Below are 22,629 nucleotides of genomic sequence, written 5' to 3' on the forward strand. Positions count from 1 at the left end.
CTACGATTTCAGTGCATCAGTCTGCATCTGTGTCAGTGAATTTGTACCAGAAAGTGTAGTCTTTTCTTCCTTTAATTCTTCTGTTGTTGGTGTCCGTGGCATGAGCGATCTCTATCGTCACTGTATTATTGGTATTGTGATACTATGTGATATTGGCACAGAGAAGAGATTCGCCAACAGCGACTGTTTTGTAGACTGAGACTGTTAACAGAGTCATTCGTCGACGAATATCAAGCTGGTTTTTAGGAAGGTCGCTCCACGATGGATCAGGCGTTTATCTTGTGTCAGTAACCAAACAAGTTGCGGGAGTAAAACTTGCAGACTCATAGTCTGTTTGTGGACTTTAATGCGACGTACGATTTAGTCAAACGAAATGAGCTGTGGCAGATAATGCTAGAGTGTGGCTTTCCGACATAACAAATTACGCTGATTCGTGCGACGTTGATGGGTTAAAATCATGCGTCAGAATAGCAGGTGAGATCGCACCCGCTTTCATGACGTTGAATGGACTAAAGCAAGGGAATGCACTCTCTAACTTGCTATTCAACATTGCCTTGAAGAGTACAATTTGCAATACGGAGAGCAAACGTGGAAAAGGACGGGGTTAGCATAACGAAATTTCACATGCTTCTTGATTTTGTAAAGCAGTGGAAGAGGTCTTAAGGCTTGTAAATGGGAAATAGCGAGATTAGGACTTACTATGAACACCGCCAAAACCAAGTACAGGGTTGCTGGCGGGGAAACTGGGAATCCAAATGGTCTTGGTTCCGAGGTGGTTCTGGATGGGGAACGATATGAAGTAGAATAGGAACTTTGGCACGTTCGTGAGGTGTGACAACGATGTAAGCCGTGAGGCAAAATGGAAAATGGAGTGTGACGCAGACGCATGAACCGCAAGCTATATCAAGTATTATATAAATATGCCGATATAGAGAAGGTGTACAATGTGACACGCTGCAGTAGGCTGGGCGCGTGCCAGAATGCCCAACAAAAGAGTAGCCAAAACTATTTTCAGCAGAGAACCAGGAAGAGGCCGTAGACTTTGGGGCAGACCTCGCACTCGATGGATGTGGGCTGTCGAGGACGATGCGCGTTCAATTGGTGTTTGAGGGGATTAGAGATTCTAAAGAATCCTTCGGATAGTTCGCGAAAATGCTTCAAAAAATGCAAATCTAAATTGTAAACATCAATTCGATATAAATAAAATAATCACAAAGACGGGTGTGTCAAACACGGAATAAACTTTATGCCTTTGTTGTTTGCTCCGAATGATGTCCGATCTCCTCCAGAAAACATCGTTGCGCAACAAAGCTGCACGTAAAAGAAAACGTTAATTTCGCTTACCTAGGTAGGTTGTATATTCAAAATCAGTACGTACTTGTTGTTGAAACCCCAACCTTCATCCAATTCAGGATCTTCCTTGGGTAAAATCCGATCAAGATCGTCGAAGATACTGTAAATCACTTCGTTATGGGTGAATGTAACTTGCTGATGCCGCTCCGAAGGGGGACAAAATACTCTGTTAGAATTAAGTAAAAATGTTAATGAGTGATTTCAATAGAATAGTAACCTACTTACGCATCATACAGATTTCTCAATTGCACAAAATGCTGCCCATACGCCGGACGGGATGATCCGTTATCGTTGATATTGGCACTCCAGTTCACGCTGACCGTCATGTGACGATCCAACGTGGATACGATTTGATTAAACTCCTCGTTGTTTGTGCTCTCGTAGACGCGAATGTACTTCGTTTCGTTTTTCATCAGAAAACTGCCGGTCGAATGGAAGTTTGGCAAACATCGTATCATATCTTCGCTGGGAGCACGAATCGAAACCGTCGACAGTTTGTCGCTGATGTACTCGCGAATGTTTCCACCGAATTTCACCTCACCCGAACGACGCTGCAAGTTGCACCGTAGGCTAAGCGTTTCGTTCGTTTTGAGACCACCGCTTTCGACAAAGTGTTTATAATAGCCGGGGTTTTTGATGTCTGAAAAGTTTGCAATCGTACAGATAGACGAAAACAGTTAGTTTTAAAATGAACTTTAACTTACAAATTATTTTTCTCGGATTAAGTTGGTAGGTGGAACAGTATAGTACAATTTCATTGACGGTGATGTCGGTCATCAATGGATGGTGGACCTGATTTAGGTTTTTCACATTCAAATCGATTCCCAACTCGTTGGTTGTTGGATTGCTAACGTTACAGTTTGCATCTACCAGCAGCGACTCGTTTACATTGAAACTCCACGTGTGCCGTACAAGGCGATGTCTATAAAAATAAAGTTATGGATATTAACTAAAAGCGTAGGAATAATACCAACGGAACTTACTTCAATTTGGGATAATCGGCTGGTAAACCGTAGTAGATGAGCAGCTTGACATTCTTCTGCCCTTTTGCGTACGGTGCCTGCAGCCAAATGGTGCTGACCTTCGTTTCTTTTGGATTGATGCAATTACCTTCCGATTCTTTGAATGCTTTGAAAACGTACTGCTTTCGGGCCTCTTTCTCTTTGCCTAGATTTTCATTGCTCAAATTACGCAAATCCCGCAGCACCGAAAGCGGAATTTCGCTCTCCTCCGGATTGACTAGCACGTACCGTGGGTTCTCGATGCAGATGTAGATATCGCTGAGAACGCTGATACCGGCGTTGGTCATATTAATTTTGATAGGTATTACTTCACCGGCTAAAACCTCCACCGGGGTCTGTGAAAAGCTAACATGCAAAGCCGGAGCAGGAGGAAGCACTTCAATTTCAAGCTTTCGATCAAACTGAGCCGCGCGGTTATCTTTCGCTGTCGAACGAATTGTTGCCGCTTCGAAAAGTTGCTTTCCCCAAATGTTCGGAGCATCCGTGACACCGGTTGCGTTGGAGGAAATCTTTCCTACGACTCCCAGAATTCGCAGCTGTCCTGTGCTTCTAGGGGTTAGCTTTAGGGAAATGGTTTTCACTTCATACTCTCCGAATTGCACCGAACTGACGGAGGTTGTCGTTACGACGTTATCAATCTCCTTGCGTTCGTCGGCGGTGATTTCACCCAGGAACAGGGGCTTGTTCGAGAAAATTTCCTGATTGTCCTTGCGAAACTCCCACAGCACGTTGATTTCTCCGAACGTGATGGGTGGCTTGATCGTATTTTCCAAATTAAAAGCGAGCTCTATTGGTTCACCATGCACAGCGCGGGGATTATCCACCGTTGGAGATTCCTGCGTAAACAGTGCTCTGCTTGGTTTAAAAATCATGACAGATTTTTTAGAAGCACTTTGAACTAGCATTTCCTCCATTTTGTTCCAAACATTTTCGTCCACTAAACTGGATGAAAGCGTTAAATTGGTAGCCGGAATGAACAGCGGGTTCGCAACCGGTGGTTGCGATGTTACTAGAACTCGAGTGGATGTTTGAACAATTTTTGGAAGCAAAATAGTCAGTATGTCGTTCGCATCGCCTTTACCAAGCAGTGCTTTCTGGGTGGCGAGGAAGTCTTTAAGGAAAAATGCCTGCTGGGCCGCACTTTGCAAACTGGAAGGTCTCAGCAAGTGAGAAAGGCAATTGCTAGCTTCGTCAAGCTTCTTTAAATTGATCGCCTGTCTGCCGATGGTGTACTGGATGTGATCCTCCGCCAGGCTCCAGCCGCGATTTTCAAAAACCTGATAAGCCTGTTTGTAGGTTCGGAACGAATGCTTTCTTTGGCCTGATTTGGAAAATCGATGACCTGCGAGAACCGAATGAAAGGCATACTTTCTGTATTGCGGAGGTGTTGCCAAAAGGTAGCAGTAAGCGGCCTGCTCGAGTAGCAAAGCTGAACGCAGATCCGAATCTTCGCTTGTCATTCGAATCAACTGCTTAGCGGCTTCGTTATAAAATTTGGTCGCCTTAAGACACTCCAGCGAAAGCAACGTGGCACGGGTAGCGAACTGAGGCATCTTGCAGCTGTTTAGGTAAGTAACGATAGCTTCCTCCATGTAATCGTAGGTTTTCCGGTTAGCCGTTCCTTGCATGAAAGCTGCCAAAGCAGCCATTTCCAGTGCACCCGCATAGTACTGCCAAGCTGAATCAGCATTGAAATCTCTTTTCGCTTGATGATATGCTTGGAAAGCCAGAGCATAATGTCCAAACATAAAGTACAGATCTCCTAGCTTTCGAGTTTGAAGCTCGGTTGACTCGTTAGTGTAGACAACCGCATTTTGGTTCGTGTTGGTTCCGGGCTTATTCGTTACAAACCACCGCTTAGTAGCGCTCAGCAGTGAGCGGCTAACTCCTTTTTTGTTAGAAATCGAATCATTCAGTACACCAACTAGTTTTTCTACGTAGGGAATCAACGCTCGGACGGCAAAGTCCTGAACGAAATGTTTCAAATTTTCAAGATCTCCCGCAGTTAAAAACGTCCCATGTGCTATATCAATGTCGCTCTCCACGGTCCACACGTTAGGATTAATGGTTTGTTGGGACAAACTATCTATACTGGACGTAAGGCTTGAAGTTTCTTGAATTTCGATTCCAGTTTCCTGAACCGGACTCAGCGGATGTGCGATTACTTCTCCGCTGATAACTCCCGTAGCAGAAAGTGTATCCGAAGTCGTACTACTTCCGCCTGGAGTTACTGACGTTGTAATCAACGTAGATGGCATCGATGTAACCGAGCCCATGTCTTGTGGCGTTTTCGGGGCACTATCGATTTCGGCAGCAGTGGGCTCCGTCCGTTGGTGTTTCTTCAGATAGCGCAACCATGGATCGGGACACTCCATCGGAGGTCCCTGGTGTGAGTTTATCTGTACCAGGAAACATTTGTGATCCCCATACGTTGATTTGAGACCCTCGAATGCTTGTTGAGCTCTAAAATTCAAGTTATAAACAATCATTTGAACGAACTTATCCCAAGGTACTTACTTTCCAATGTCCCCTGAGCATCCATCATGCAGCATAACATAGCAATTGAGAGAATCCGTCGAAAACCACTTGGGCAAACGAGGAGGCGTAATATTTTGCATCATTTGAATTTTCTTCGTTAGCTGACCGGCAACTTCCAAAGGATTCACGTCGATGCTGGAAACGACAATCAACGAGCACAGCAGATGTCTAGTGAACTCATGGTCCGAAGGAAACTGAACCGTTAGAAATGTTTCGCGCCACTGCTCGAACCAAGGTTCCGAAACTGGAATGTCCACGAAAGTTCCATCCTCAAGCTTGACGGCTTTAAGCTTCTCACCGGCGGCGCTGGTGACCGATTCGTTGAGCATTTTCTTCGCTAGGATCGTCTGCGGTGGTCTCCAGTTAACGTCGATCACATTTACGCGAAGACCCTTGATCGACACACTGGTGCCGGCCGTATCTCGGAAGTGAGCTGCTAGTAATTAGAAGAACAAATTAGTTGTTTTTGATGTCTCAAAGACTCCGGTATGCTTACCATCGGACGACAGCCGTAGAAATGGTTGCAGCATCTCTACGAAAGAAAGATTATTCTTTTGGCATAGCTCGTCAGCCTGAGTGGAAATTATAGCTCCAACAATTGGCGAGAAGATGTTCTGGATGATTTCCTTTGAGGTCAAATTTTGACCCGTTAAATGAATCATGGTTAACCACTACGGTGTTCTAACAAACGCAAGTCGAAGCTGTTGAAAGAAATAAAACATTACTACAACCGAATTGCGCAGTCAGCACTAATCCAACTATTTGGTACAAAAATTAAGACTGAATTCGATGCAAAATGTGTACATATAACATGAATAGAGCCACCTACCTTTACTCGTCTGATCAGCAAGAAAAAGGAATTACAATTATCTTATATTTTAGCTTCTGAAAATTCTTACAAACTTCTTACTGTTTTAGATTGAAGCCTTATACAACAATCAAAACGTTTTTTGTATCCATTTCTTGTGAATTACTGCTAAATATCACAAACTTTTAATTTTTACTCTCAAGATCCAACCAAAACAAACTAAACCATTGACACTTTGACAGTCGATTGATAAAAAAAGTTTTGGTGGGTTCTTCCAATTAGTTCAACTCTACTCAAATGACAGCTCACATTCATGCGTTCATCTCTCATTCGGTTCACCTCATTGAATCAGCGAATGCGAAATCAGCTGTTTTGTGATAAAGCGTCGTTTGCGAGTTGTCAACGCCACCGTCCGCAATTGCAGTTTATCTCCAAAAAAAGGGTCGGATTATTTAAGTTTCTAACAAAAATATAGCATTCCGATCGGTAAATATACTTCAAAGTAAATTTAAACCCATTAAACCAGCCCTTCATCAAACTTTCAGCCGTGACCATGCCGCCGGAGTCCAGCAGCAGCAGGTTTCTACCTACCACCAAGCTGTACATCAACGTAAGCATTCTATCGATTGCCCTCAACGCAACATATTTCTCCTATCTAATCCACGGCGGAAAACTGTACGACGTGGGAAAATGTTGGTCATCCTACGTTATCCTATTGCTGCCTACAATCGAACTGCTCAAACATCAATACGTTCGTAAAGTTCTACAGCTGGAGGCAGCAGCTTACGGATCGACGAAACCCTCAGGTAGCAAATATCAATCGAAACGGGTTTCCCCACTGAAGGAATTTGGCGGTATACTTTTCGTAATGGCCCTTTCGGTCCTATTTTACGGTTTCATCTGCTTGGTTTTGGGTGCACCAATAGAGCAGTACGAGGAAACCGCCGCCCTTGCGGCCACTTTGAGTGTGCTGACCATTTTCCCTATAATTTTGTTTATCGGTTATTCGGAAACCTTACAGCTACTGTTCTCGGAAACATTTGAGCTGCGTACACCGCTCAGCGCTTCCTATTTGACGCTTTTGAAGAACAATTGCATTGGAGTGATCTTGGGTGCTTGGGGCGCCTCCGTCGTGGCTCCACTGGATTGGGATCGACCCTGGCAGGTCTATCCGCTGCCGAATGTGGTGGGTGCGATCGGTGGTGCATTTGGAATGAGTGTTTTTACTCTGCTTAGTGCTACGTACTTTGCACTTTGCAAGAGCGGACGAAAGAGGTCTATGGTGTAGGTCTTTCGATGGAGTACTAAAGCGATGGCTCGTGAAGAAGCAAATCCAATCGCAATCTAGTCAATCGCTAGGGAGTTTGGGGATAATAATTTATCTCCTTATTTAAAAATAACGCACTTAACTTTATTTGCCGACAAATCCAATAGAGTATTAGTAGAATAATACGTATCTTACCACGTTTATAATAAAACTAAAATTAGTACGAAGTCAATTCAAGTGGAAAGTCCGAAAATCCGCAGTTATTTTTAACAGCTTTAACCATTTGGTTGTTCAGTTTGGTCAGCACGTGGTACGAATAGAACATTTACTATGCGCTGTGCATCGTTTGCTGTTTCTCGTTTTACTGTACAGTGCGGTCGGCCGTTTCAAGGCCCGATACCCGATCATTCTCTCAAAGAGTCATACTAATACGAAGATGATCATCGACTGGAATCATCGGAAGTATGGTCATCAAAACACAGAAACAGTTGTGAATGAAATACGGCAAACATTTCACATTTCTGGACTTCGCTCAACCGTTCAGAATGTCGTGAAACAATGTAACTGTTGCGCAATACAAAAGGCTAAGCCGCTTGTTTCATGAATGGCAGCTCTCCCTGAGGAACGAGTGACTCCAAATGTGCGACCATTCACCCACGTCGGGGTTGATTACTTTGGTTCATTTATGATTAAAATAAGTAATAAGCAGACCAAACGTTGGGTGGCATTGTTAACGTGCCTAACGATCAGAGCAATACATCTAGAGGCTGTAAGTTCTATGACAACGGAATCATGCAAGCTGGCCATAGGAAGATTTGTAGCACGACGAGGTGCGCCTCTGCAGATCTTCACGGATAACGGGACTTTCTTTGTAGGCGCTAGTCGGGAGCTTGCAGATCAGATCAAGGCGATTAATAATATGCTCACGTCAACATTTTCAAATGCCGATACGTAGTGGAAATTTATTCCACCAGCATCCCCGCACATGGGCGGAGCGTGGGAAAGAACGATGAGGTCCATTAAGTCTGCAATGAAATCGCTAAATCAGTTAAGACGTATATGCCATTGGAACCACCGCAGTACGAAGCTCTTACACCTAATCATTTATTCTGCTCAGTTCTAGCGGAGTGAAACAAGTAACGGTAATACAAGAAAGTCTACGAAATGAATGGAAGGTGATGTATTGATCCTGGAGGAAGGAGTACGAAAGCGGTGGATACGAGGAACAATACAGAAGTTGATACTTGGAAAGGATGGGAGCATTAGGCAAGCAGAGATTAAAACTGCTCTGGAAGTTATACGCAGACCAGTAGCTAAGATAACAGTTCTTGCCGTTGCTGATACAGGTAAAGTTGTGAATTCGGAGTAGCATTACGGGCCTGGGAATGCAGGCGTTACGACCAATACGCGTATGCGTATGGTACCGAAGGGCACACTGGTAAATAGAGAACTGGGACCGGGATCCGAACACAGTCATAATAACAAGATCATTTGCATTCAGTCCGTTAGCAGACCGTAGGACAAAGAAAATCATTAAAATTGTGAGCACCTTTTTGATAACACGTGTTTCGCAATGAAAATAATAGTTATGAATTTACAAATAGTTTTAAAGTTCGCTCTGGAATAAACGATTAGCTGCCAGAATGGTGGGTTTTTCTTATTTGACGGTGGCAACCGAGGGATTGTCGAGAAAGACGTACTTAAATTCTTAAACATAGATAAAAATGTAAGAAAAATTCTCTTCTATTTGCATTTAATAATCAAATAACCAGTTCTTTAGGCTAAGACTGCTAGCGGAGTTTATCGTCAACGAATATCAAACTGGTTGTCGTGAGGGTCATTCCGCGACGGATCAAATATTTACCCTGCGTTAGCTACTAGACAAGTTCCGGGAGTACAACTTGCCGACTCATCATCTGTTTGTGGATTTTAAGGCAGCGTACGATCTTGTCAAATGGAATGAGCTGTAACATAAGTAATATTAGAATCTGATTTTCCGGCGAAATCAATTAGGCTGCTTCGTGAGACGCTGGAAGGGGCAAAATCATGTGTTGGAAAGCCACTTTCGTGATGTTGAAAGGATGCGCTCTCTAACTTACTATTAAACATTGCTTTGAAAGGTGCACTGCGAAGAGTAAACATGACAAGCAACAAAACTATCATCACAAAGTTTAACATGCTTTTTGATCTTGCGGATGATGGCTTATGGATCAACCGTAGGGCAATGGAATAGGTTTTCTAAATGGGATGCAGCTAGATTGAAACTTACCATTAACACCGCCAAAACGAAACAAACATGGCTGCTGGCAGAGCCAGTCGGAGTCCCGTAGTTTGCCGGTTCGCGCTGAAACTAGTGCCCAACAGAACACTAATACGCGGATCGTGGTCCTTTACTGACAAAAATCATGGACGCTGAAGGAAGCTGATCATCGAATGCGTGGGTTTTAAGCGTGAAATACTGCTATCAATATTCGGTGGCAAAAAAGAAAATAGAGTGTGGCGCAGACGCATGAGCTACGAGCTGTGTCAAGTATACAAATATGCTGATACAGTCGTCGTCGTCGTCATAATCCTTACAGCATGTCCGGCCTACGGTAGCCTACCTACTCTCACCAGATGTACAATGGAGCTCTCCAAGCAGTGCCTGTAGGTCGTGCTTCATACGCCTCCGCCATACTTCGCTTTCAGTTTGTACTCCGCCAAATATCGTCCACAGTACCTTCCGCTCGAAAATGGCATCGTACAAAGGCAAAGTAAGCACAATTTCCTACTTGAATGCGCCGCTGGATTTGCTTACTAGTGGTGCTGTCCATGGCCACCAGCGATCCCAAATATACGAACTCATCTACCACTTTTAATTCGTCGCTGTCAACGGTTACCGTCCGTGGAAGGCACGCATTTGTTTTCTTTGAGTCTCTTACTTTCATGTATTTGGTCTTCGGCACATTTATTTTTAGCCCAATTCTACACCCGCTTGCAGTCTGGCATAGATTGCCTCCGCTGTCACAAAAGTCACAAAAATTTTAACAAAAATAACACATTTTTCAATTGATTTTTTCTGAGATTTCTTTCGAGATCTCCTGATGGAAATATTTTTTTATAGAAAATATAGTACTTTCACCTAATGTTTTCTGGTTTGCGCGAAGTTGCCCGAAACTGAAAAAAAATTTTTTTTTGAGTAGCGCGAATTTTTTCATATATTTTATATAACTTATTAAATCAAGTACAAGAAATAATAAAGAAAAATCGCTCAGTTCAGAAAGATAAGGAGAAATGTTTTTTTGTGCGGAATAAATTGCAGTATTGGTATTGTGATGTATTCATCAAAACTATCTTTATTGTACAGTAAATTTTCATAGGAAAATGTCGATCGTACTGTGTACTTTTTATGTGGAAAAAGTTTTCACATCGGTATTGTGGTTTCTTACATCTAAAATATGCGCAATAGCGCAAAGGCACACTCTTTACAGCTGATGGCAAAGCAAACATTAACAATTAATACTGGCACGATGATGATGGCGATTCTGCTGCGGCCGCTCGTTTAACCGAGGAATAACAATCGCTTCAGTTTTCGCAGCTTAAAGAAGGCCTGTGGATCTTGTGGGTTTATGACTTCCACTTCTTGAATGGCAACCGGATCGCTAATAAGAGACTCGTCCTGAACGGCCGGTAGGGCAGAGACGAGGGCCACAACTAGCGCCAGCAGGGCAAGGGTCTGGAAAGAAATTGAAATTAAAATTACCTATCAGTTTCCAGACCAGAGTCTTGGATCAATTTTGATCCGAGATGGTTTTTGAATTTTGGTTATTAAACAGTTTCGTTATTATTTCAAAAAGTTAAATTTGTGATTAAAATTTAGATTTGCCGATTTTAATATTTTCTTTAAATTTGGGTAATATCCCTTCGGAAATTTAAAATATGTTCGTTAGTAATAATACCATATTTTATTTTCGTTCCCGCATTTCATTCGCTTTAGCACAATTAATTTATTCCTTAACATTACACAACTTGGGCTCACTGACTGCTTATTCAGTAGCTATGTTTGACGGACTTGGTAGATTCCAGATAGGAGAGTTATTCAACTGATTCAACTGATTGCAAATTCAGAAGGATATGGACACAAAAAATATTCAGGAACGAATACATAAAGCACTTTTTGTGTTTTTATAATCAATTAACTTCAAGTAATTTGAAACGTGAACTCTTGAGAATGTCATTTCTGTGACATTCTTAAAAGCTTAAAAAAAATTCGAATGAAGTTATAGTTCATAAAATCATTCTATGTATTTTTAATCACGAAAACTTCTTGCACACTGTTTTAATACTAAACTAAGACTTTGGATGGTGAATAATTTTGCCTTATGTAACTTATCTTATTTCACACGTCTCAATGGACATTTGCTATGAAGCAATTATTTTTGTTCATTTTAACATTCAGATCAATAATAAAACCAACATTACGTTAATTCACAGTCTCTAATTTTTCACCACCGTTTTTATTAAATTTACATAACGTACCACTAGAACGTATTTCATTCTGACGGATTTTTATTTCTCGTGATCACTTTTTCAAAGCCTAATATAAGTCGCACTCGGTAACACAACTGAACTATACTGATGCACCTCCGAAGGCATGGGTCACTTTTTATAACAGCAAAAAAATTGTTATTGTTGTCCTCCCCGCGAAATAAAAGGATGGCTCGATTTCAGCTTTCTTTGAGGGGGAAAACTGATTATCACTATAGTGCCGATGTCAGACATCGCCGCCGCCGCCGCCGCCGCCGCCGCCGCCGCCAACGTGCTATAATAAATGCCGTTTTGACTTGATAAAAAAAACCCGGCGACACATTTTTGGGTTAACCGTTGAAGAGCATTCATTGTATTCATCATCGCCATCATCATGATCACCATCGTCAGATCTGAGTCACGTCACATGATCGCGCTTTGCCTTTACAACTCTGACTGAAATATAACACGCTTTATTGTATTGCAACATTCGGCGAAAAGTTAGCCTTACGATTCGACGCGTCCGAGTGCGAAACCTACCCTGGCATAACTATGCGTGACCTGGTATCGAACGATGACCATTTGGGTGGTCCTAAAACGAGTTTTATTCTTAGATGGATCCTTTTGTAGGTTCGCAAAACATTTCCACATTTCGTTTTGAAGGTCAATGGGTGAAATGCTGGTGATGTAAGAGATTAGAGTCCCCAAAATTTTTTTGGAATGATATAAAAATATAAATATTATTTTAATTTTACCCAAAAATTGGAATGTATTAAATTAAAATTTATTCTATATTTATTCAGCAACTAACCTACTCCCGGATGAAAGGTATTTTACCTTTTTTAATTTTTCGGACGTAAAAGTCAATATCTCTGAGTTCTGCAAGGCAATTCAATATTTTTTCTTCCAGAGACAGACATTTTTATAAGGTTTTCAACGGTACTCACAGGACGTTTATTTCAGGTAAATTTGGTAAATAGAATCAATTTTATTCGAATTTTCTTTTCCATCGGGCCTCACATAATAAAGGGTTTTATGGGTTAGAAATACAACGTGCCTACACATCATATCATTTTCATGGATTTCTAGACAGCATACGATACAGTCGAACGCGAACGGCTAAAGGGTGTCTACGGTAAAATTGCAACACATTTAAATTGCTCTAACTTTTGAACCATTGGAGAAAATCAATTGAAATTTTACATAAAGAAAGTTCAAAGTACATTGTTTACACTATGTGAGTCTTATCATCAGGTGCGCAAAGATCTGAAAAATGGAGTCGAAAAAACAGCTCGTTCGCGAAAAAATTCTGCACTAGTATATGCAAAATAAGAATCTATCGCGTTATGCCATCGGTAGAAAGTTGAGAATCCCAAATTCTACAAAATCTCGTGTCATAAAACGGTACGAAGAACGCCTGACTGTCGATTCGAAGCAAAAATACGGAGAAAAAAGTCGTCCGTATACTACCGTTAAGAATCACAAGCGCGTAGTTGGGGCCTTCGACGGGAGACCAAATTACTCCGTTAGAGATGTGGCAAAAACTAAATCTGAGCAAAAGTTTCGTGCAGAAGGCCAAAATACGAGCTGGATTATGCATGTTCAAGGTTCAGAAGGCCCCAACAGAATACGGTCACGAAAAGCCATGCCCGGAAGTAATTCGATCAAAAGCTGACGAAACTACACTGCTGCATTATGAATGACGAGACCGCCGTAAAAGCGGACTTCAACCCGATTCCGGGGAACTAGTATTTCAGTATTTAAGGATAAATTTGGCGTTCCAGAGAACCTTCGAAAACTGAGGATGTCGAAGTTTGCCAAGAAATTCTTGATTTGACAAGCAATGTGTTCATGCAGAAGGCGGAGTATACCACAGATATCTTGAATGGACAGGTGTATTTGAAAGAGTGTCTCCAAAAGCGACATTTTCCTCTTCTGGAGTCTCACAACTATCCTACGATCTTCTGGCGGGACTTGGTTGCATGCTATTACGCAAAGGACGTGCTGGAGTGGTAAAAGGCCAATAATGTCGATTTCATATCGAAAGATCTTGACCCCACAAATACACCGGAGCTGCGGCTAATCGAGAAAAACCGTGCAATTTTGAAGTAGAATTTTCTAAAACGTCTTAAAATATTTTTTTGAAACGATGATTCTACAATTGATGAAGGGACGGTAAGGGAAAGTAATGAAGAAGGATTTTTTCGGGAATGAAGGAGAAGGGTGGAAAGGAAGGGGGGGGGTAATAGGTAGCTATGCTTAACAAGTTGTCGTTGTGACTCCTATCTTTTGTCCAATGCTGGAAGGTGCATGGGTCGAACCAAGCTGTAATCAGAGATTATAACCGGATTTGAACCCACAACACCTGCCAGGGCGTGTCGCTCACTGGTACCCGTGTACCTTTGAACCACAGAGGTGCTTCAAAGGTACACGGGTACCAGTGAGCGACACGCCCTGGCAGGTGTTGTGGGTTCAAATCCGGTTATAATCTCTGATTACAGCTTGGTTCGACCCATGCACCTTCCAGCATTGGACAAAAGATAGGAGTCACAACGACAACTTGTTAAGCATAGCTACCTATTACCCCCCCCCCCTTCCTTTCCACCCTTCTCCTTCATTCCCGAAAAAATCCTTCTTCATTACTTTCCCTTACCGTCCCTTCATCAATTGTAGAATCATCGTTTCAAAAAAATATTAATATATGCCTGACCGCATTTCAAGGTCATGACTAAAGTCACGAGTTTGGTCAACAGTCTTAAAATAGACAAAACAGTTGAAAAAATGAAGAAAGCAACAGTAATTGTGCAATAACATGTCGATTTTGTGGTTATGCAAAACTTCATTAACGAGGTTAAGACCAAAGTACGTGCATTTGGACACGGAGGCGAAATTAAATAAAATAAAGACGCTAAAACTAAGTTTAATTATTTCATTTAATACCCTGAAATTTTTATGCCAATCGGATGAAAACTCTAATTTTGCGAATTAATTTTGTGTGTTGCAATTTTACCGTGGACACCCTTTGTGGCAAATAATGCACGAGAACGGTTTTCCAAACAAACTAAGGCGAGTGGTCAAAGCCCCTCTAAGGTAAGTGATGTACTACGTGCATAATTCGGGGCACTCTCGAGTCCTTTCGAATCGCGCAGAGGGTTGCGGCAAGCGGATGGATTGTCCTGTATGTTAATCAACATCGCTATTGGAGGTGTGATCCGACGAGTGGGCATCTGAACGATGTTCGGCAAAATTAGCCAACCCCTGGCCTTCGCAGACGACCTCGACATCGTTACTAGAAACCTTGGGACGTGGGAGGCAATCCACGCCAGATTAAAAGTGTAGGCTAAGGGGATTGGGTTACAAATCAATGCGTCGAAAACCAATTATATAAGGAAGACGCTGAGATCTAGGAGCATACGCCGCCGCACAAAGCTGACGATGTACAAAATGCTAGCTAGACCGATAGTCTTTTACAGATTGGAGACTGTAACTTTGTTTACGGAAGACATACGTGCATTTGCCGTATTTAAACGAAAGGTATTGTGGATTATTTTTGGCGGAGTACAAACGAAAAGCGGAGATTGACGCAGGCATATGAACCACGAGAACCGGGTGCAATACCGGCATTATAACGAATGTGGACGTGAGGATGTTTGAATTCATCAGATGCTCATTTGTACTGGATATTCGGGTATTCAGTCGAACTTGACTCTTGGTTTCAGCAATTCGTCCGGTGGATGGCAATATGTGCACGTATTGGGGACAAAATTACCGCAAAAGTTCATATCCCCGAGACGAGTGTGAAGATGTTCGAGGTACTAAATGTGCTGTCATCAGAACAAACATTTTTCGAGCCGAACGGTGAACCCAAAATCTTGAAGATGCTGATATATAGATATAGATATTGACAAATAAACAAAGCGATAAGATTGGACGGACGAAAAACAAGATTTTTAGTACTAACTGGTGTTGAACACGGATAGGCAGGCTTGCTTGAGACGATCCGGAATGGAGCATCGTTGACTTGACGGTAGAAGACGGCCATCGTTACTGTATCCAGCTGGAATGGTGTCACTTGATCTTATGATTTCAAATTACTGCTCAGCAAATTAGAATTTCCCAAGCGAAGTCTTTTCTGTTTGATCCTTTGACGACTGGGGTGTCCAAGAAGGTTAAAAGCTCAGCGTATTCCTCTCGTCGTGTGTCGATTCGTTTTTTGTCAGCTTCATATATTTTGATAGCACTGTCCGAGCTTTCAGTTTCAAGTTGCTCCGGTATGAATTGAAATGTTCTTACAGGGAGAAAGACTTGCGGCAAAGATACTACACTGTAGTTTGAACTGATTCTAGACTCTATTATTTGACTGACCGCTTCGAACTATCTGTCGCATATGTTGTATTTCATATGACGGTATTAAAAAATTGCCCGGTATTACCGGTTTCGGTACTATTCATTAGGCCACCTTAATCCGGATCGCTTATGGAAATACTTCGTCCTGATTGCATTCACTTCCTTCACGGGTTCTTTACTTAACGCAGTGTCGCGCCGGAGATCAATGGGACATTGGCATTCGGCAGACCACTACTCGAGAATGACGCCATCCTTCTTGATCCAGGACACGCCCCCTTTAATTGTTCTTCCAATAGATCACCAAGTTCAAACTCAGCACAAATTTTGTTTATTCAGCAGGCGCATGTCACATTTAATTCTACAAACTAAATTAAGCGCAGCAAGATGCGGCCATTCGCGATAGTCGACAGAAGCTTCTAACCATAAGGTCGCACCCGTCTCCCAACTCTTGTCATAGAGAAAACCTGGAAACAACATTTCCTAGATATGTACATTTTTTACATACAGAAGTTATTTTTTTTCTAGAACGGAAGCAATATTTCCAAATCTTTCTGTGAAAAATATCTTCTTACAATTCCGATAAATTCAGACCATATACTTTTGACGTAGGACTACGTCTTACTTTAATAGGGTGGCATGTTGTGAAAACAAAAATGAACGTGACACGAAAAACGATAGATTTTGAACGACAATAACTCAGTCAGTTCTGGACGGACGGACGGATGTTCTGGACAAAACGTGTGCCTATTCTGTGGTTTTTACAAAGAGATGGATTTTCACAGCTGAATGCTGGAAGTTTACACATAAAGTTGAACAATTTTGATTAATTTACACGAGCTTCTACTGTGTTACCTGACTCATAACGAACCCCTATTTCCGAAATTCTAAAATCTCTCATGCTTTTATTTTATTTTTATTTTACTTTTATTTTATTTTTATTTTATTTTTATTTTATTTTTATTTTATTTTTATTTTATTTTTATTTTATTTTTATTTTATTTTTATGTTATTTTTATTTTATTTTTATTTTATTTTTATTTTATTTTTATTTTCTTTTTATTTTATTTTTATTTTATTTTTATTTTATTTTTATTTTATTTTTATTTTATTTTTATTTTATTTTTATTTTATTTTTATTTTATTTTTATTTTATTTTTATTTTATTTTTATTTTATTTTTATTTTATTTTTATTTTATTTTTATTTTATTTTTATTTTATTTTTATTTTATTTTTATTTTATTTTTATTTTATTTTTATTTTATTTTTATTTTATTTTTATTTTATTTTTATTTTATTTTTATTTTATTTTTATTTTATTTTTATTTTATTTTTATTTTATTTTATTTTATTTTTATTTTATTTTTATTTTATTTTTATTTTATTTTTATTTTATTTTTATTTTATTTTTATTTTATTTTTATTTTATTTTTATTTTATTTTTATTTTATTTTTATTTTATTTTTATTTTATTTTTATTTTATTTTTATTTTATTTTTATTTTATTTTTATTTTATTTTTATTTTATTTTTATTTTATTTTTATTTTATTTTTATTTTATTTTTATTTTATTTTTATTTTATTTTTATTTTATTTTTATTTTATTTTTATTTTATTTTTATTTTATTTTTATTTTATTTTTATTTTATTTTTATTTTATTTTTATTTTATTTTCATTTTATTTTTATTTTATTTTATTTTTATTTTATTTTTATTTTATTTTTATTTTATTTTTATTTTATTTTTATTTTATTTTTATTTTATTTTTATTTTATTTTTATTTTATTTTTATTTTATTTTTATTTTATTTTTATTTTATTTTTATTTTATTTTTATTTTATTTTTATTTTATTTTTATTTTATTTTTATTTTATTTTTATTTTATTTTTATTTTATTTTTATTTTATTTTTATTTTATTTTTATTTTATTTTTATTTTATTTTTATTTTATTTTTATTTTATTTTTATTTTATTTTTATTTTATTTTTATTTTATTTTTATTTTATTTTTATTTTATTTTTATTTTATTTTTATTTTATTTTTATTTTATTTTTATTTTATTTTTATTTTATTTTTATTTTATTTTTATTTTATTTTTATTTTATTTTTATTTTATTTTTATTTTATTTTTATTTTATTTTTATTTTATTTTTATTTTATTTTTATTTTATTTTTATTTTATTTTTATTTTATTTTTATTTTATTTTTATTTTATTTTTATTTTATTTTTATTTTATTTTTATTTTATTTTTATTTTATTTTTATTTTATTTTTATTTTATTTTTATTTTATTTTTATTTTATTTTTATTTTATTTTTATTTTATTTTTATTTTATTTTTATTTTATTTTTATTTTATTTTTATTTTATTTTTATTTTATTTTTATTTTATTTTTATTTTATTTTTATTTTATTTTTATTTTATTTTTATTTTATTTTCATTTTATTTTTATTTTATTTTTATTTTATTTTATTTTTATTTTATTTTTATTTTATTTTTATTTTATTTTTATTTTATTTTTATTTTATTTTTATTTTATTTTTATTTTATTTTTATTTTATTTTTATTTTATTTTTATTTTATTTTTATTTTATTTTTATTTTATTTTATTTTATTTTTATTTTTATTTTATTTTATTTTGCTATTCATCTGACCTTTAATGGTCTACATGAAGTGTAGGGTGGGGAAAAGCTCACTTGAGGTGGTCCCAAAAGATCTTCCTCAAATGCGCATAAAACCCCACCGTCTTTTAATGTGCGTCACAATACATTTGATACATAAAATTATTATATTACATAATTATTACATTATTATAGCATAAAATTGTCATTTTTTAAAAAATTAACGTGCAAAGACAAACTATAGTAAACCACTCTCTAATAATCTACGACGATACACGGATGAAGTTTCATTGAAACTGAACAAATCAGCATATTGGTTAAACTGACGGGCCATTGCTGAGATTGGTGAGAAGGCAGCATATTGGGTGGTCTGGAATTCCACCTGAAGCATAGTTCTTGCTCGCAGGACTCTAGAAGGTGCGTAGAAACCGATTTGCGATAACAGATCCGGAGCATCGTACTCTGCAGTAATCAGTTTTACGACGAAAACAGCTTGCGATGCTCTTCGACGCTGATCTAATGTTTTGATGCCCAACAGACGACAGCGATCTTCGTAGGAAGGCAAGTTGTGCGGATCATTCCAAGGTAGATTCCTCAGGGCGTAACGGACGAATTTGCGTTGAATGCTCTCTTTTTTGATTTTTTGAGTAAACATGTAATTTCTTATGTTATATAGTTGATATTTGTATGCTCTATTCGAGTTTATGATCAATTAAACGAAAAACCATAAAGTTTGTGAGTTACGAGGCCCTCCCCCGTATATAACGTATATCCGTTATGAGTCAGGTAACACAGTAGCCATCGCGTTTGAGCATTTTCGGGAATGAAATCGATACTTCCATTGCATTTATTAGATAGATGTGAGATAACCTTTTAGTCTAATTATTGCCATTTTATTGAATATTGGATATTTATGAACTCAATTCCTCAGCTTTTCCTTTTATGCTGAGTCCCTCCAGACACCCTGAAATGCAACATAAAACACTATCAGTTGCTACGCATTGCAACGCGTTGCTACGTATTGCAAAAACAGTAACAAATTTGCGGCCTGCTAGTAGTGCATCGACAAGCCACGCCCTTTAGTTACGTAGACAGAATTTGAAAAAGGACGGACTTTGAATCCCCGTTCTGATGAAACAGAGACTATCTACTTGATTACATAATTAGTTTCTGCGAAACGTTGAAATCTATTCCTAGTAGGGTAGATGCTCCAATAATACAGGGATTATGTCGGGGGAATGTGTTTAAAGACAATTTGAACGCTCAATTTATCAGTTTCCAATTGTACTGCATGATAATATGGTGCACCATAATGTTGGCTTTAAATACATACCAAAATTATACCATTCTGCAGATTGATATATCTAAAATATTGCTTTTCCTGACATTAGTCTGTGCTCCTAAAGTAGAGGTAATGTTCCTCTAATGCTTGCAGTGAGCATGGCAGCAGGTGGATAACAGCGTAGGCTTGTTAAAATGCTGTGGATTGTTACGAATTTCTTAAGTAATTGCATTTTTTGGTCTGCTCAAAAGGAACTTGCAATTTTTGCAGCAACATCTTAAATTTTAACTGTGTAACTCAGATAAAACTATTGACAAATATAAATTTAGCAATAGAAAATCTTATCTCGAAATCCAACACAATTATGATATATTTCGAGTTTCCACCACTACTGGTACTACCGCTACTACTGGAGCATCTACCCTACGAGAATTTTGCCGATTAGCGCCAAAAATTAATGGCAAAAGTCGCGCTAGGCTGGGAAAACATAACCCAGGGGGATAAGATGTCACAATGCACATTTATAAGGTTCTGAAGCAGGTCCACTCTTCAACTGGTAATTCTTCAAACGAAATGAGTATCTTCTAACGAACTCCTGCCGAGACTTCTACTCTGATGCACTACAATGAGCACTCTACGAGTACCTCTCCCGAAAGTCAAAGCTTTGGAAATCTGCTGTATCCAGGAAGCTTGGTCAAGCCCGTCACCGCTAATCGCATCCTTGGTTACCTGTGTATTTGGTAATTCTAAGTAAATGTTGCAAAAGCTTTATAAATCATCCATCAATAAACCTCTTTAAGAGGCACTAAATAATGGTTGAAGAAATCTTAGAATTAATTTTCTTTTCACTGAAATTAACTCACCAAGTTCTAAAGGTATCACCGAAATCAATTAAAAATATTCATTTATGTTTGTGTTCCAAGCTTAATTTAGAAGTTAGTTTTCAATTATTCGATTCGAATTTTGATTTAAATTTGCTAGATATTTTTACCTTTGTTATACTATATATTTGAAACTCGATCCGTTCCGTAAAATTTTCAATACAATTGCAGTATGGTATTGTGAATTTGTAAAACAAATTCAGCAAACCCTTTTGCTGTAAAGAAATATCTCATCAAGTGAGAATTAGTTTAATCGGCCGTTCTAAATCAATTTTGAACGAGCTAATGTCGTTGTTATATGGTCGGTCGGTGTTAAGTCAGACCGAACCAAGTGACAAAAATCTGATTTCGAGAAAAACGAAATCAAAGTTTGCTACTGCTGTGTAATTTAAAGCTATCATTCGTTTGAAATCATTTCATATCTCTGGCTGTTTGCAACATTTATGTAATCTGATTAGAGTAAAATGTAGCTTAGGAAATTTTTAATCGTTTACTGTCATTAACTATTTTTTTTTGCTACTTGGTACGGTCTGATTTAAAACCGACCATATAACCAATGCAATGGTTAAATTGATCCTTAAGGTCCACTTTATTTTTCTTATCATAAACTGCACCCAAGAACGGAGTAAAAGTATATTTATAAGTAACAGTTATGCGTGTCCTACGACAATAGGCGGTAGAGTCTCTGATGTAACCTTTAACTTTTTTCATTCTTTGGGAATCTGTTCAGTAAAAATCTTAGGAACTAGACTGACTATCTCCTCAATATCCTCAATCCTCGTACTCTGACATATCGATATATTTATCAGACTCCACACTCCACCGATAGATACAGCAAGTAACTGGCCGCTGTACTCGCTCATTATCTCATTGCATTTCTAGTTCAAGTTCACATAGACAGGCATGTATCTTGTATTCGATTACGTATAAAAACCATCTGCAATCGGAATGTAGTTTAGAAATATTCCGTTGACATTTTCTCTTGCAAAGACACTCCTTAACAGCAGCGGAGTAGAGTATCTGCAGGATAATCAGGGTGTTATATTGTCGTTCGTCTTTATTGGTTAGGTCAGCTAGGTGTGTTTGCCTTTGCACCTAAAAGACAATTGACCGGTATGATGCTCATTACTATAAACAACCGGTTATTTATGTTTACTTCTGCTGTAACGAACGAATGCTGTGAACAATTTCTATTTGCATATTGCCTTTCGCAGTAACATTCAGTTACTTGCGGTAAGAAAAGAGCTGCAGCGACAGTACTTCCATGGCCAGATGGACAACCTAGATCGAAGCTGCGGAACGGGATAACTTGGTACTATTTTGTTTGCATGTAAGCAATTGTATAAAATAATTTCCATGGATAACTTCAATATTTTGGGTATCACGAAAAAGTAAAAAGGTTCGGATTTGATATTAAATATTTCATACATTTTCGACAGCGCTACATTACCGCAGCATCTGCACACTCACGGGTCGACAATCTGAAGAATAATGCCATTACCGCTCGTGTGAGCCTCCAGCAGCAGCCGCGGTGGAGCCGTGTTTGCAGACCGCTTACCACGATGACCCACCACCGCTACCCACTACCAACCCACTCGACTCACTTTCGTCGTCTCGAATTAACACCTTTCTTTGCGTCATAGCGGGCGCGATTATCTAACACGGCACGGCACGACCCTAAAATGCGCTAGATATATGCCGCATGAGGATTCGTATATTATCACGTTTCAGGGTCAAGTTGAGCCGAACATTTCATTCATTGATGCTTTTTTATTTTTTTTTTTGAATCACGACAAATCACGTTTTCAAAGCAATTCAGTTTCAAGTGTGCATTTAAGGTATTTTGTGGTTATTGCTCTGAAAAGCGTTGTTAATCATATGATTTAATATTTATTTACTGATATTATTGCTGAACCATGTGACATTGTATCCGGTAAATTCTAAAGTTGTCGAAGAGTTGTACAATTAACTATTTTTAAGGTTGTTTGGTAAAAATCCATTTAAAT

The 22,629-nt window shown here is 38.0% G+C and overlaps 2 protein-coding genes across 3 annotated transcripts; one reads left to right on the top strand and one right to left on the bottom strand.

The window, feature by feature from the left end:
• Positions 1-1,216: 1,216 nt before the first annotated feature.
• Positions 1,217-5,919, bottom strand: LOC128734073 (trafficking protein particle complex subunit 8). 2 transcript variants are annotated; one of them, XM_053828074.1, is made up of 8 exons: positions 5,743-5,919; positions 5,410-5,614; positions 4,893-5,346; positions 2,337-4,838; positions 2,058-2,275; positions 1,579-1,993; positions 1,379-1,519; positions 1,217-1,311 (listed from the first exon to the last, which is right to left on the bottom strand). In XM_053828074.1, the coding sequence occupies exons 2-8, from the start codon at positions 5,573-5,575 to the stop codon at positions 1,245-1,247; spliced, it is 3,963 nt and encodes a 1,320-aa protein (XP_053684049.1). In that variant the 5' UTR covers positions 5,576-5,614; positions 5,743-5,919; the 3' UTR covers positions 1,217-1,244. The 2 variants fall into 2 exon arrangements, with proteins under 2 accessions (XP_053684049.1, XP_053684048.1); XM_053828073.1 differs by having other exon boundaries at positions 4,893-5,349.
• Positions 5,920-6,124: 205 nt separating this feature from the next.
• LOC128737577 (uncharacterized) lies at positions 6,125-7,206 on the top strand. The gene is made up of 2 exons (XM_053832249.1): positions 6,125-6,207; positions 6,267-7,206. The coding sequence occupies exon 2, from the start codon at positions 6,275-6,277 to the stop codon at positions 7,007-7,009; it is 735 nt and encodes a 244-aa protein (XP_053688224.1). The 5' UTR covers positions 6,125-6,207; positions 6,267-6,274; the 3' UTR covers positions 7,010-7,206.
• The last annotated feature ends 15,423 nt before the right edge of the window (positions 7,207-22,629 follow it).

Source organism: Sabethes cyaneus, chromosome 2 (assembly GCF_943734655.1).
Source record: "Sabethes cyaneus chromosome 2, idSabCyanKW18_F2, whole genome shotgun sequence".
NCBI lineage: Eukaryota > Metazoa > Arthropoda > Insecta > Diptera > Culicidae > Sabethes > Sabethes cyaneus.

Excerpts from the sequence above, each read along its gene's own strand:
- LOC128737577 (XM_053832249.1), top strand. The coding sequence starts at position 6,275 with ATGCCGCCGGAGTCCAGCAGCAGCAGGTTTCTACCTACCACCAAGCTG.
- LOC128734073 (XM_053828073.1), bottom strand. The coding sequence starts at position 5,575 with ATGATTCATTTAACGGGTCAAAATTTGACCTCAAAGGAAATCATCCAG. Across the intron at positions 5,350-5,409 it reads TCTACGGCTGTCGTCCGATG|CAGCTCACTTCCGAGATACG; the intron begins GTAAGCATACCG and ends TCTAATTACTAG. Across the intron at positions 1,520-1,578 it reads TTGAGAAATCTGTATGATGC|AGTATTTTGTCCCCCTTCGG; the intron begins GTAAGTAGGTTA and ends TAATTCTAACAG.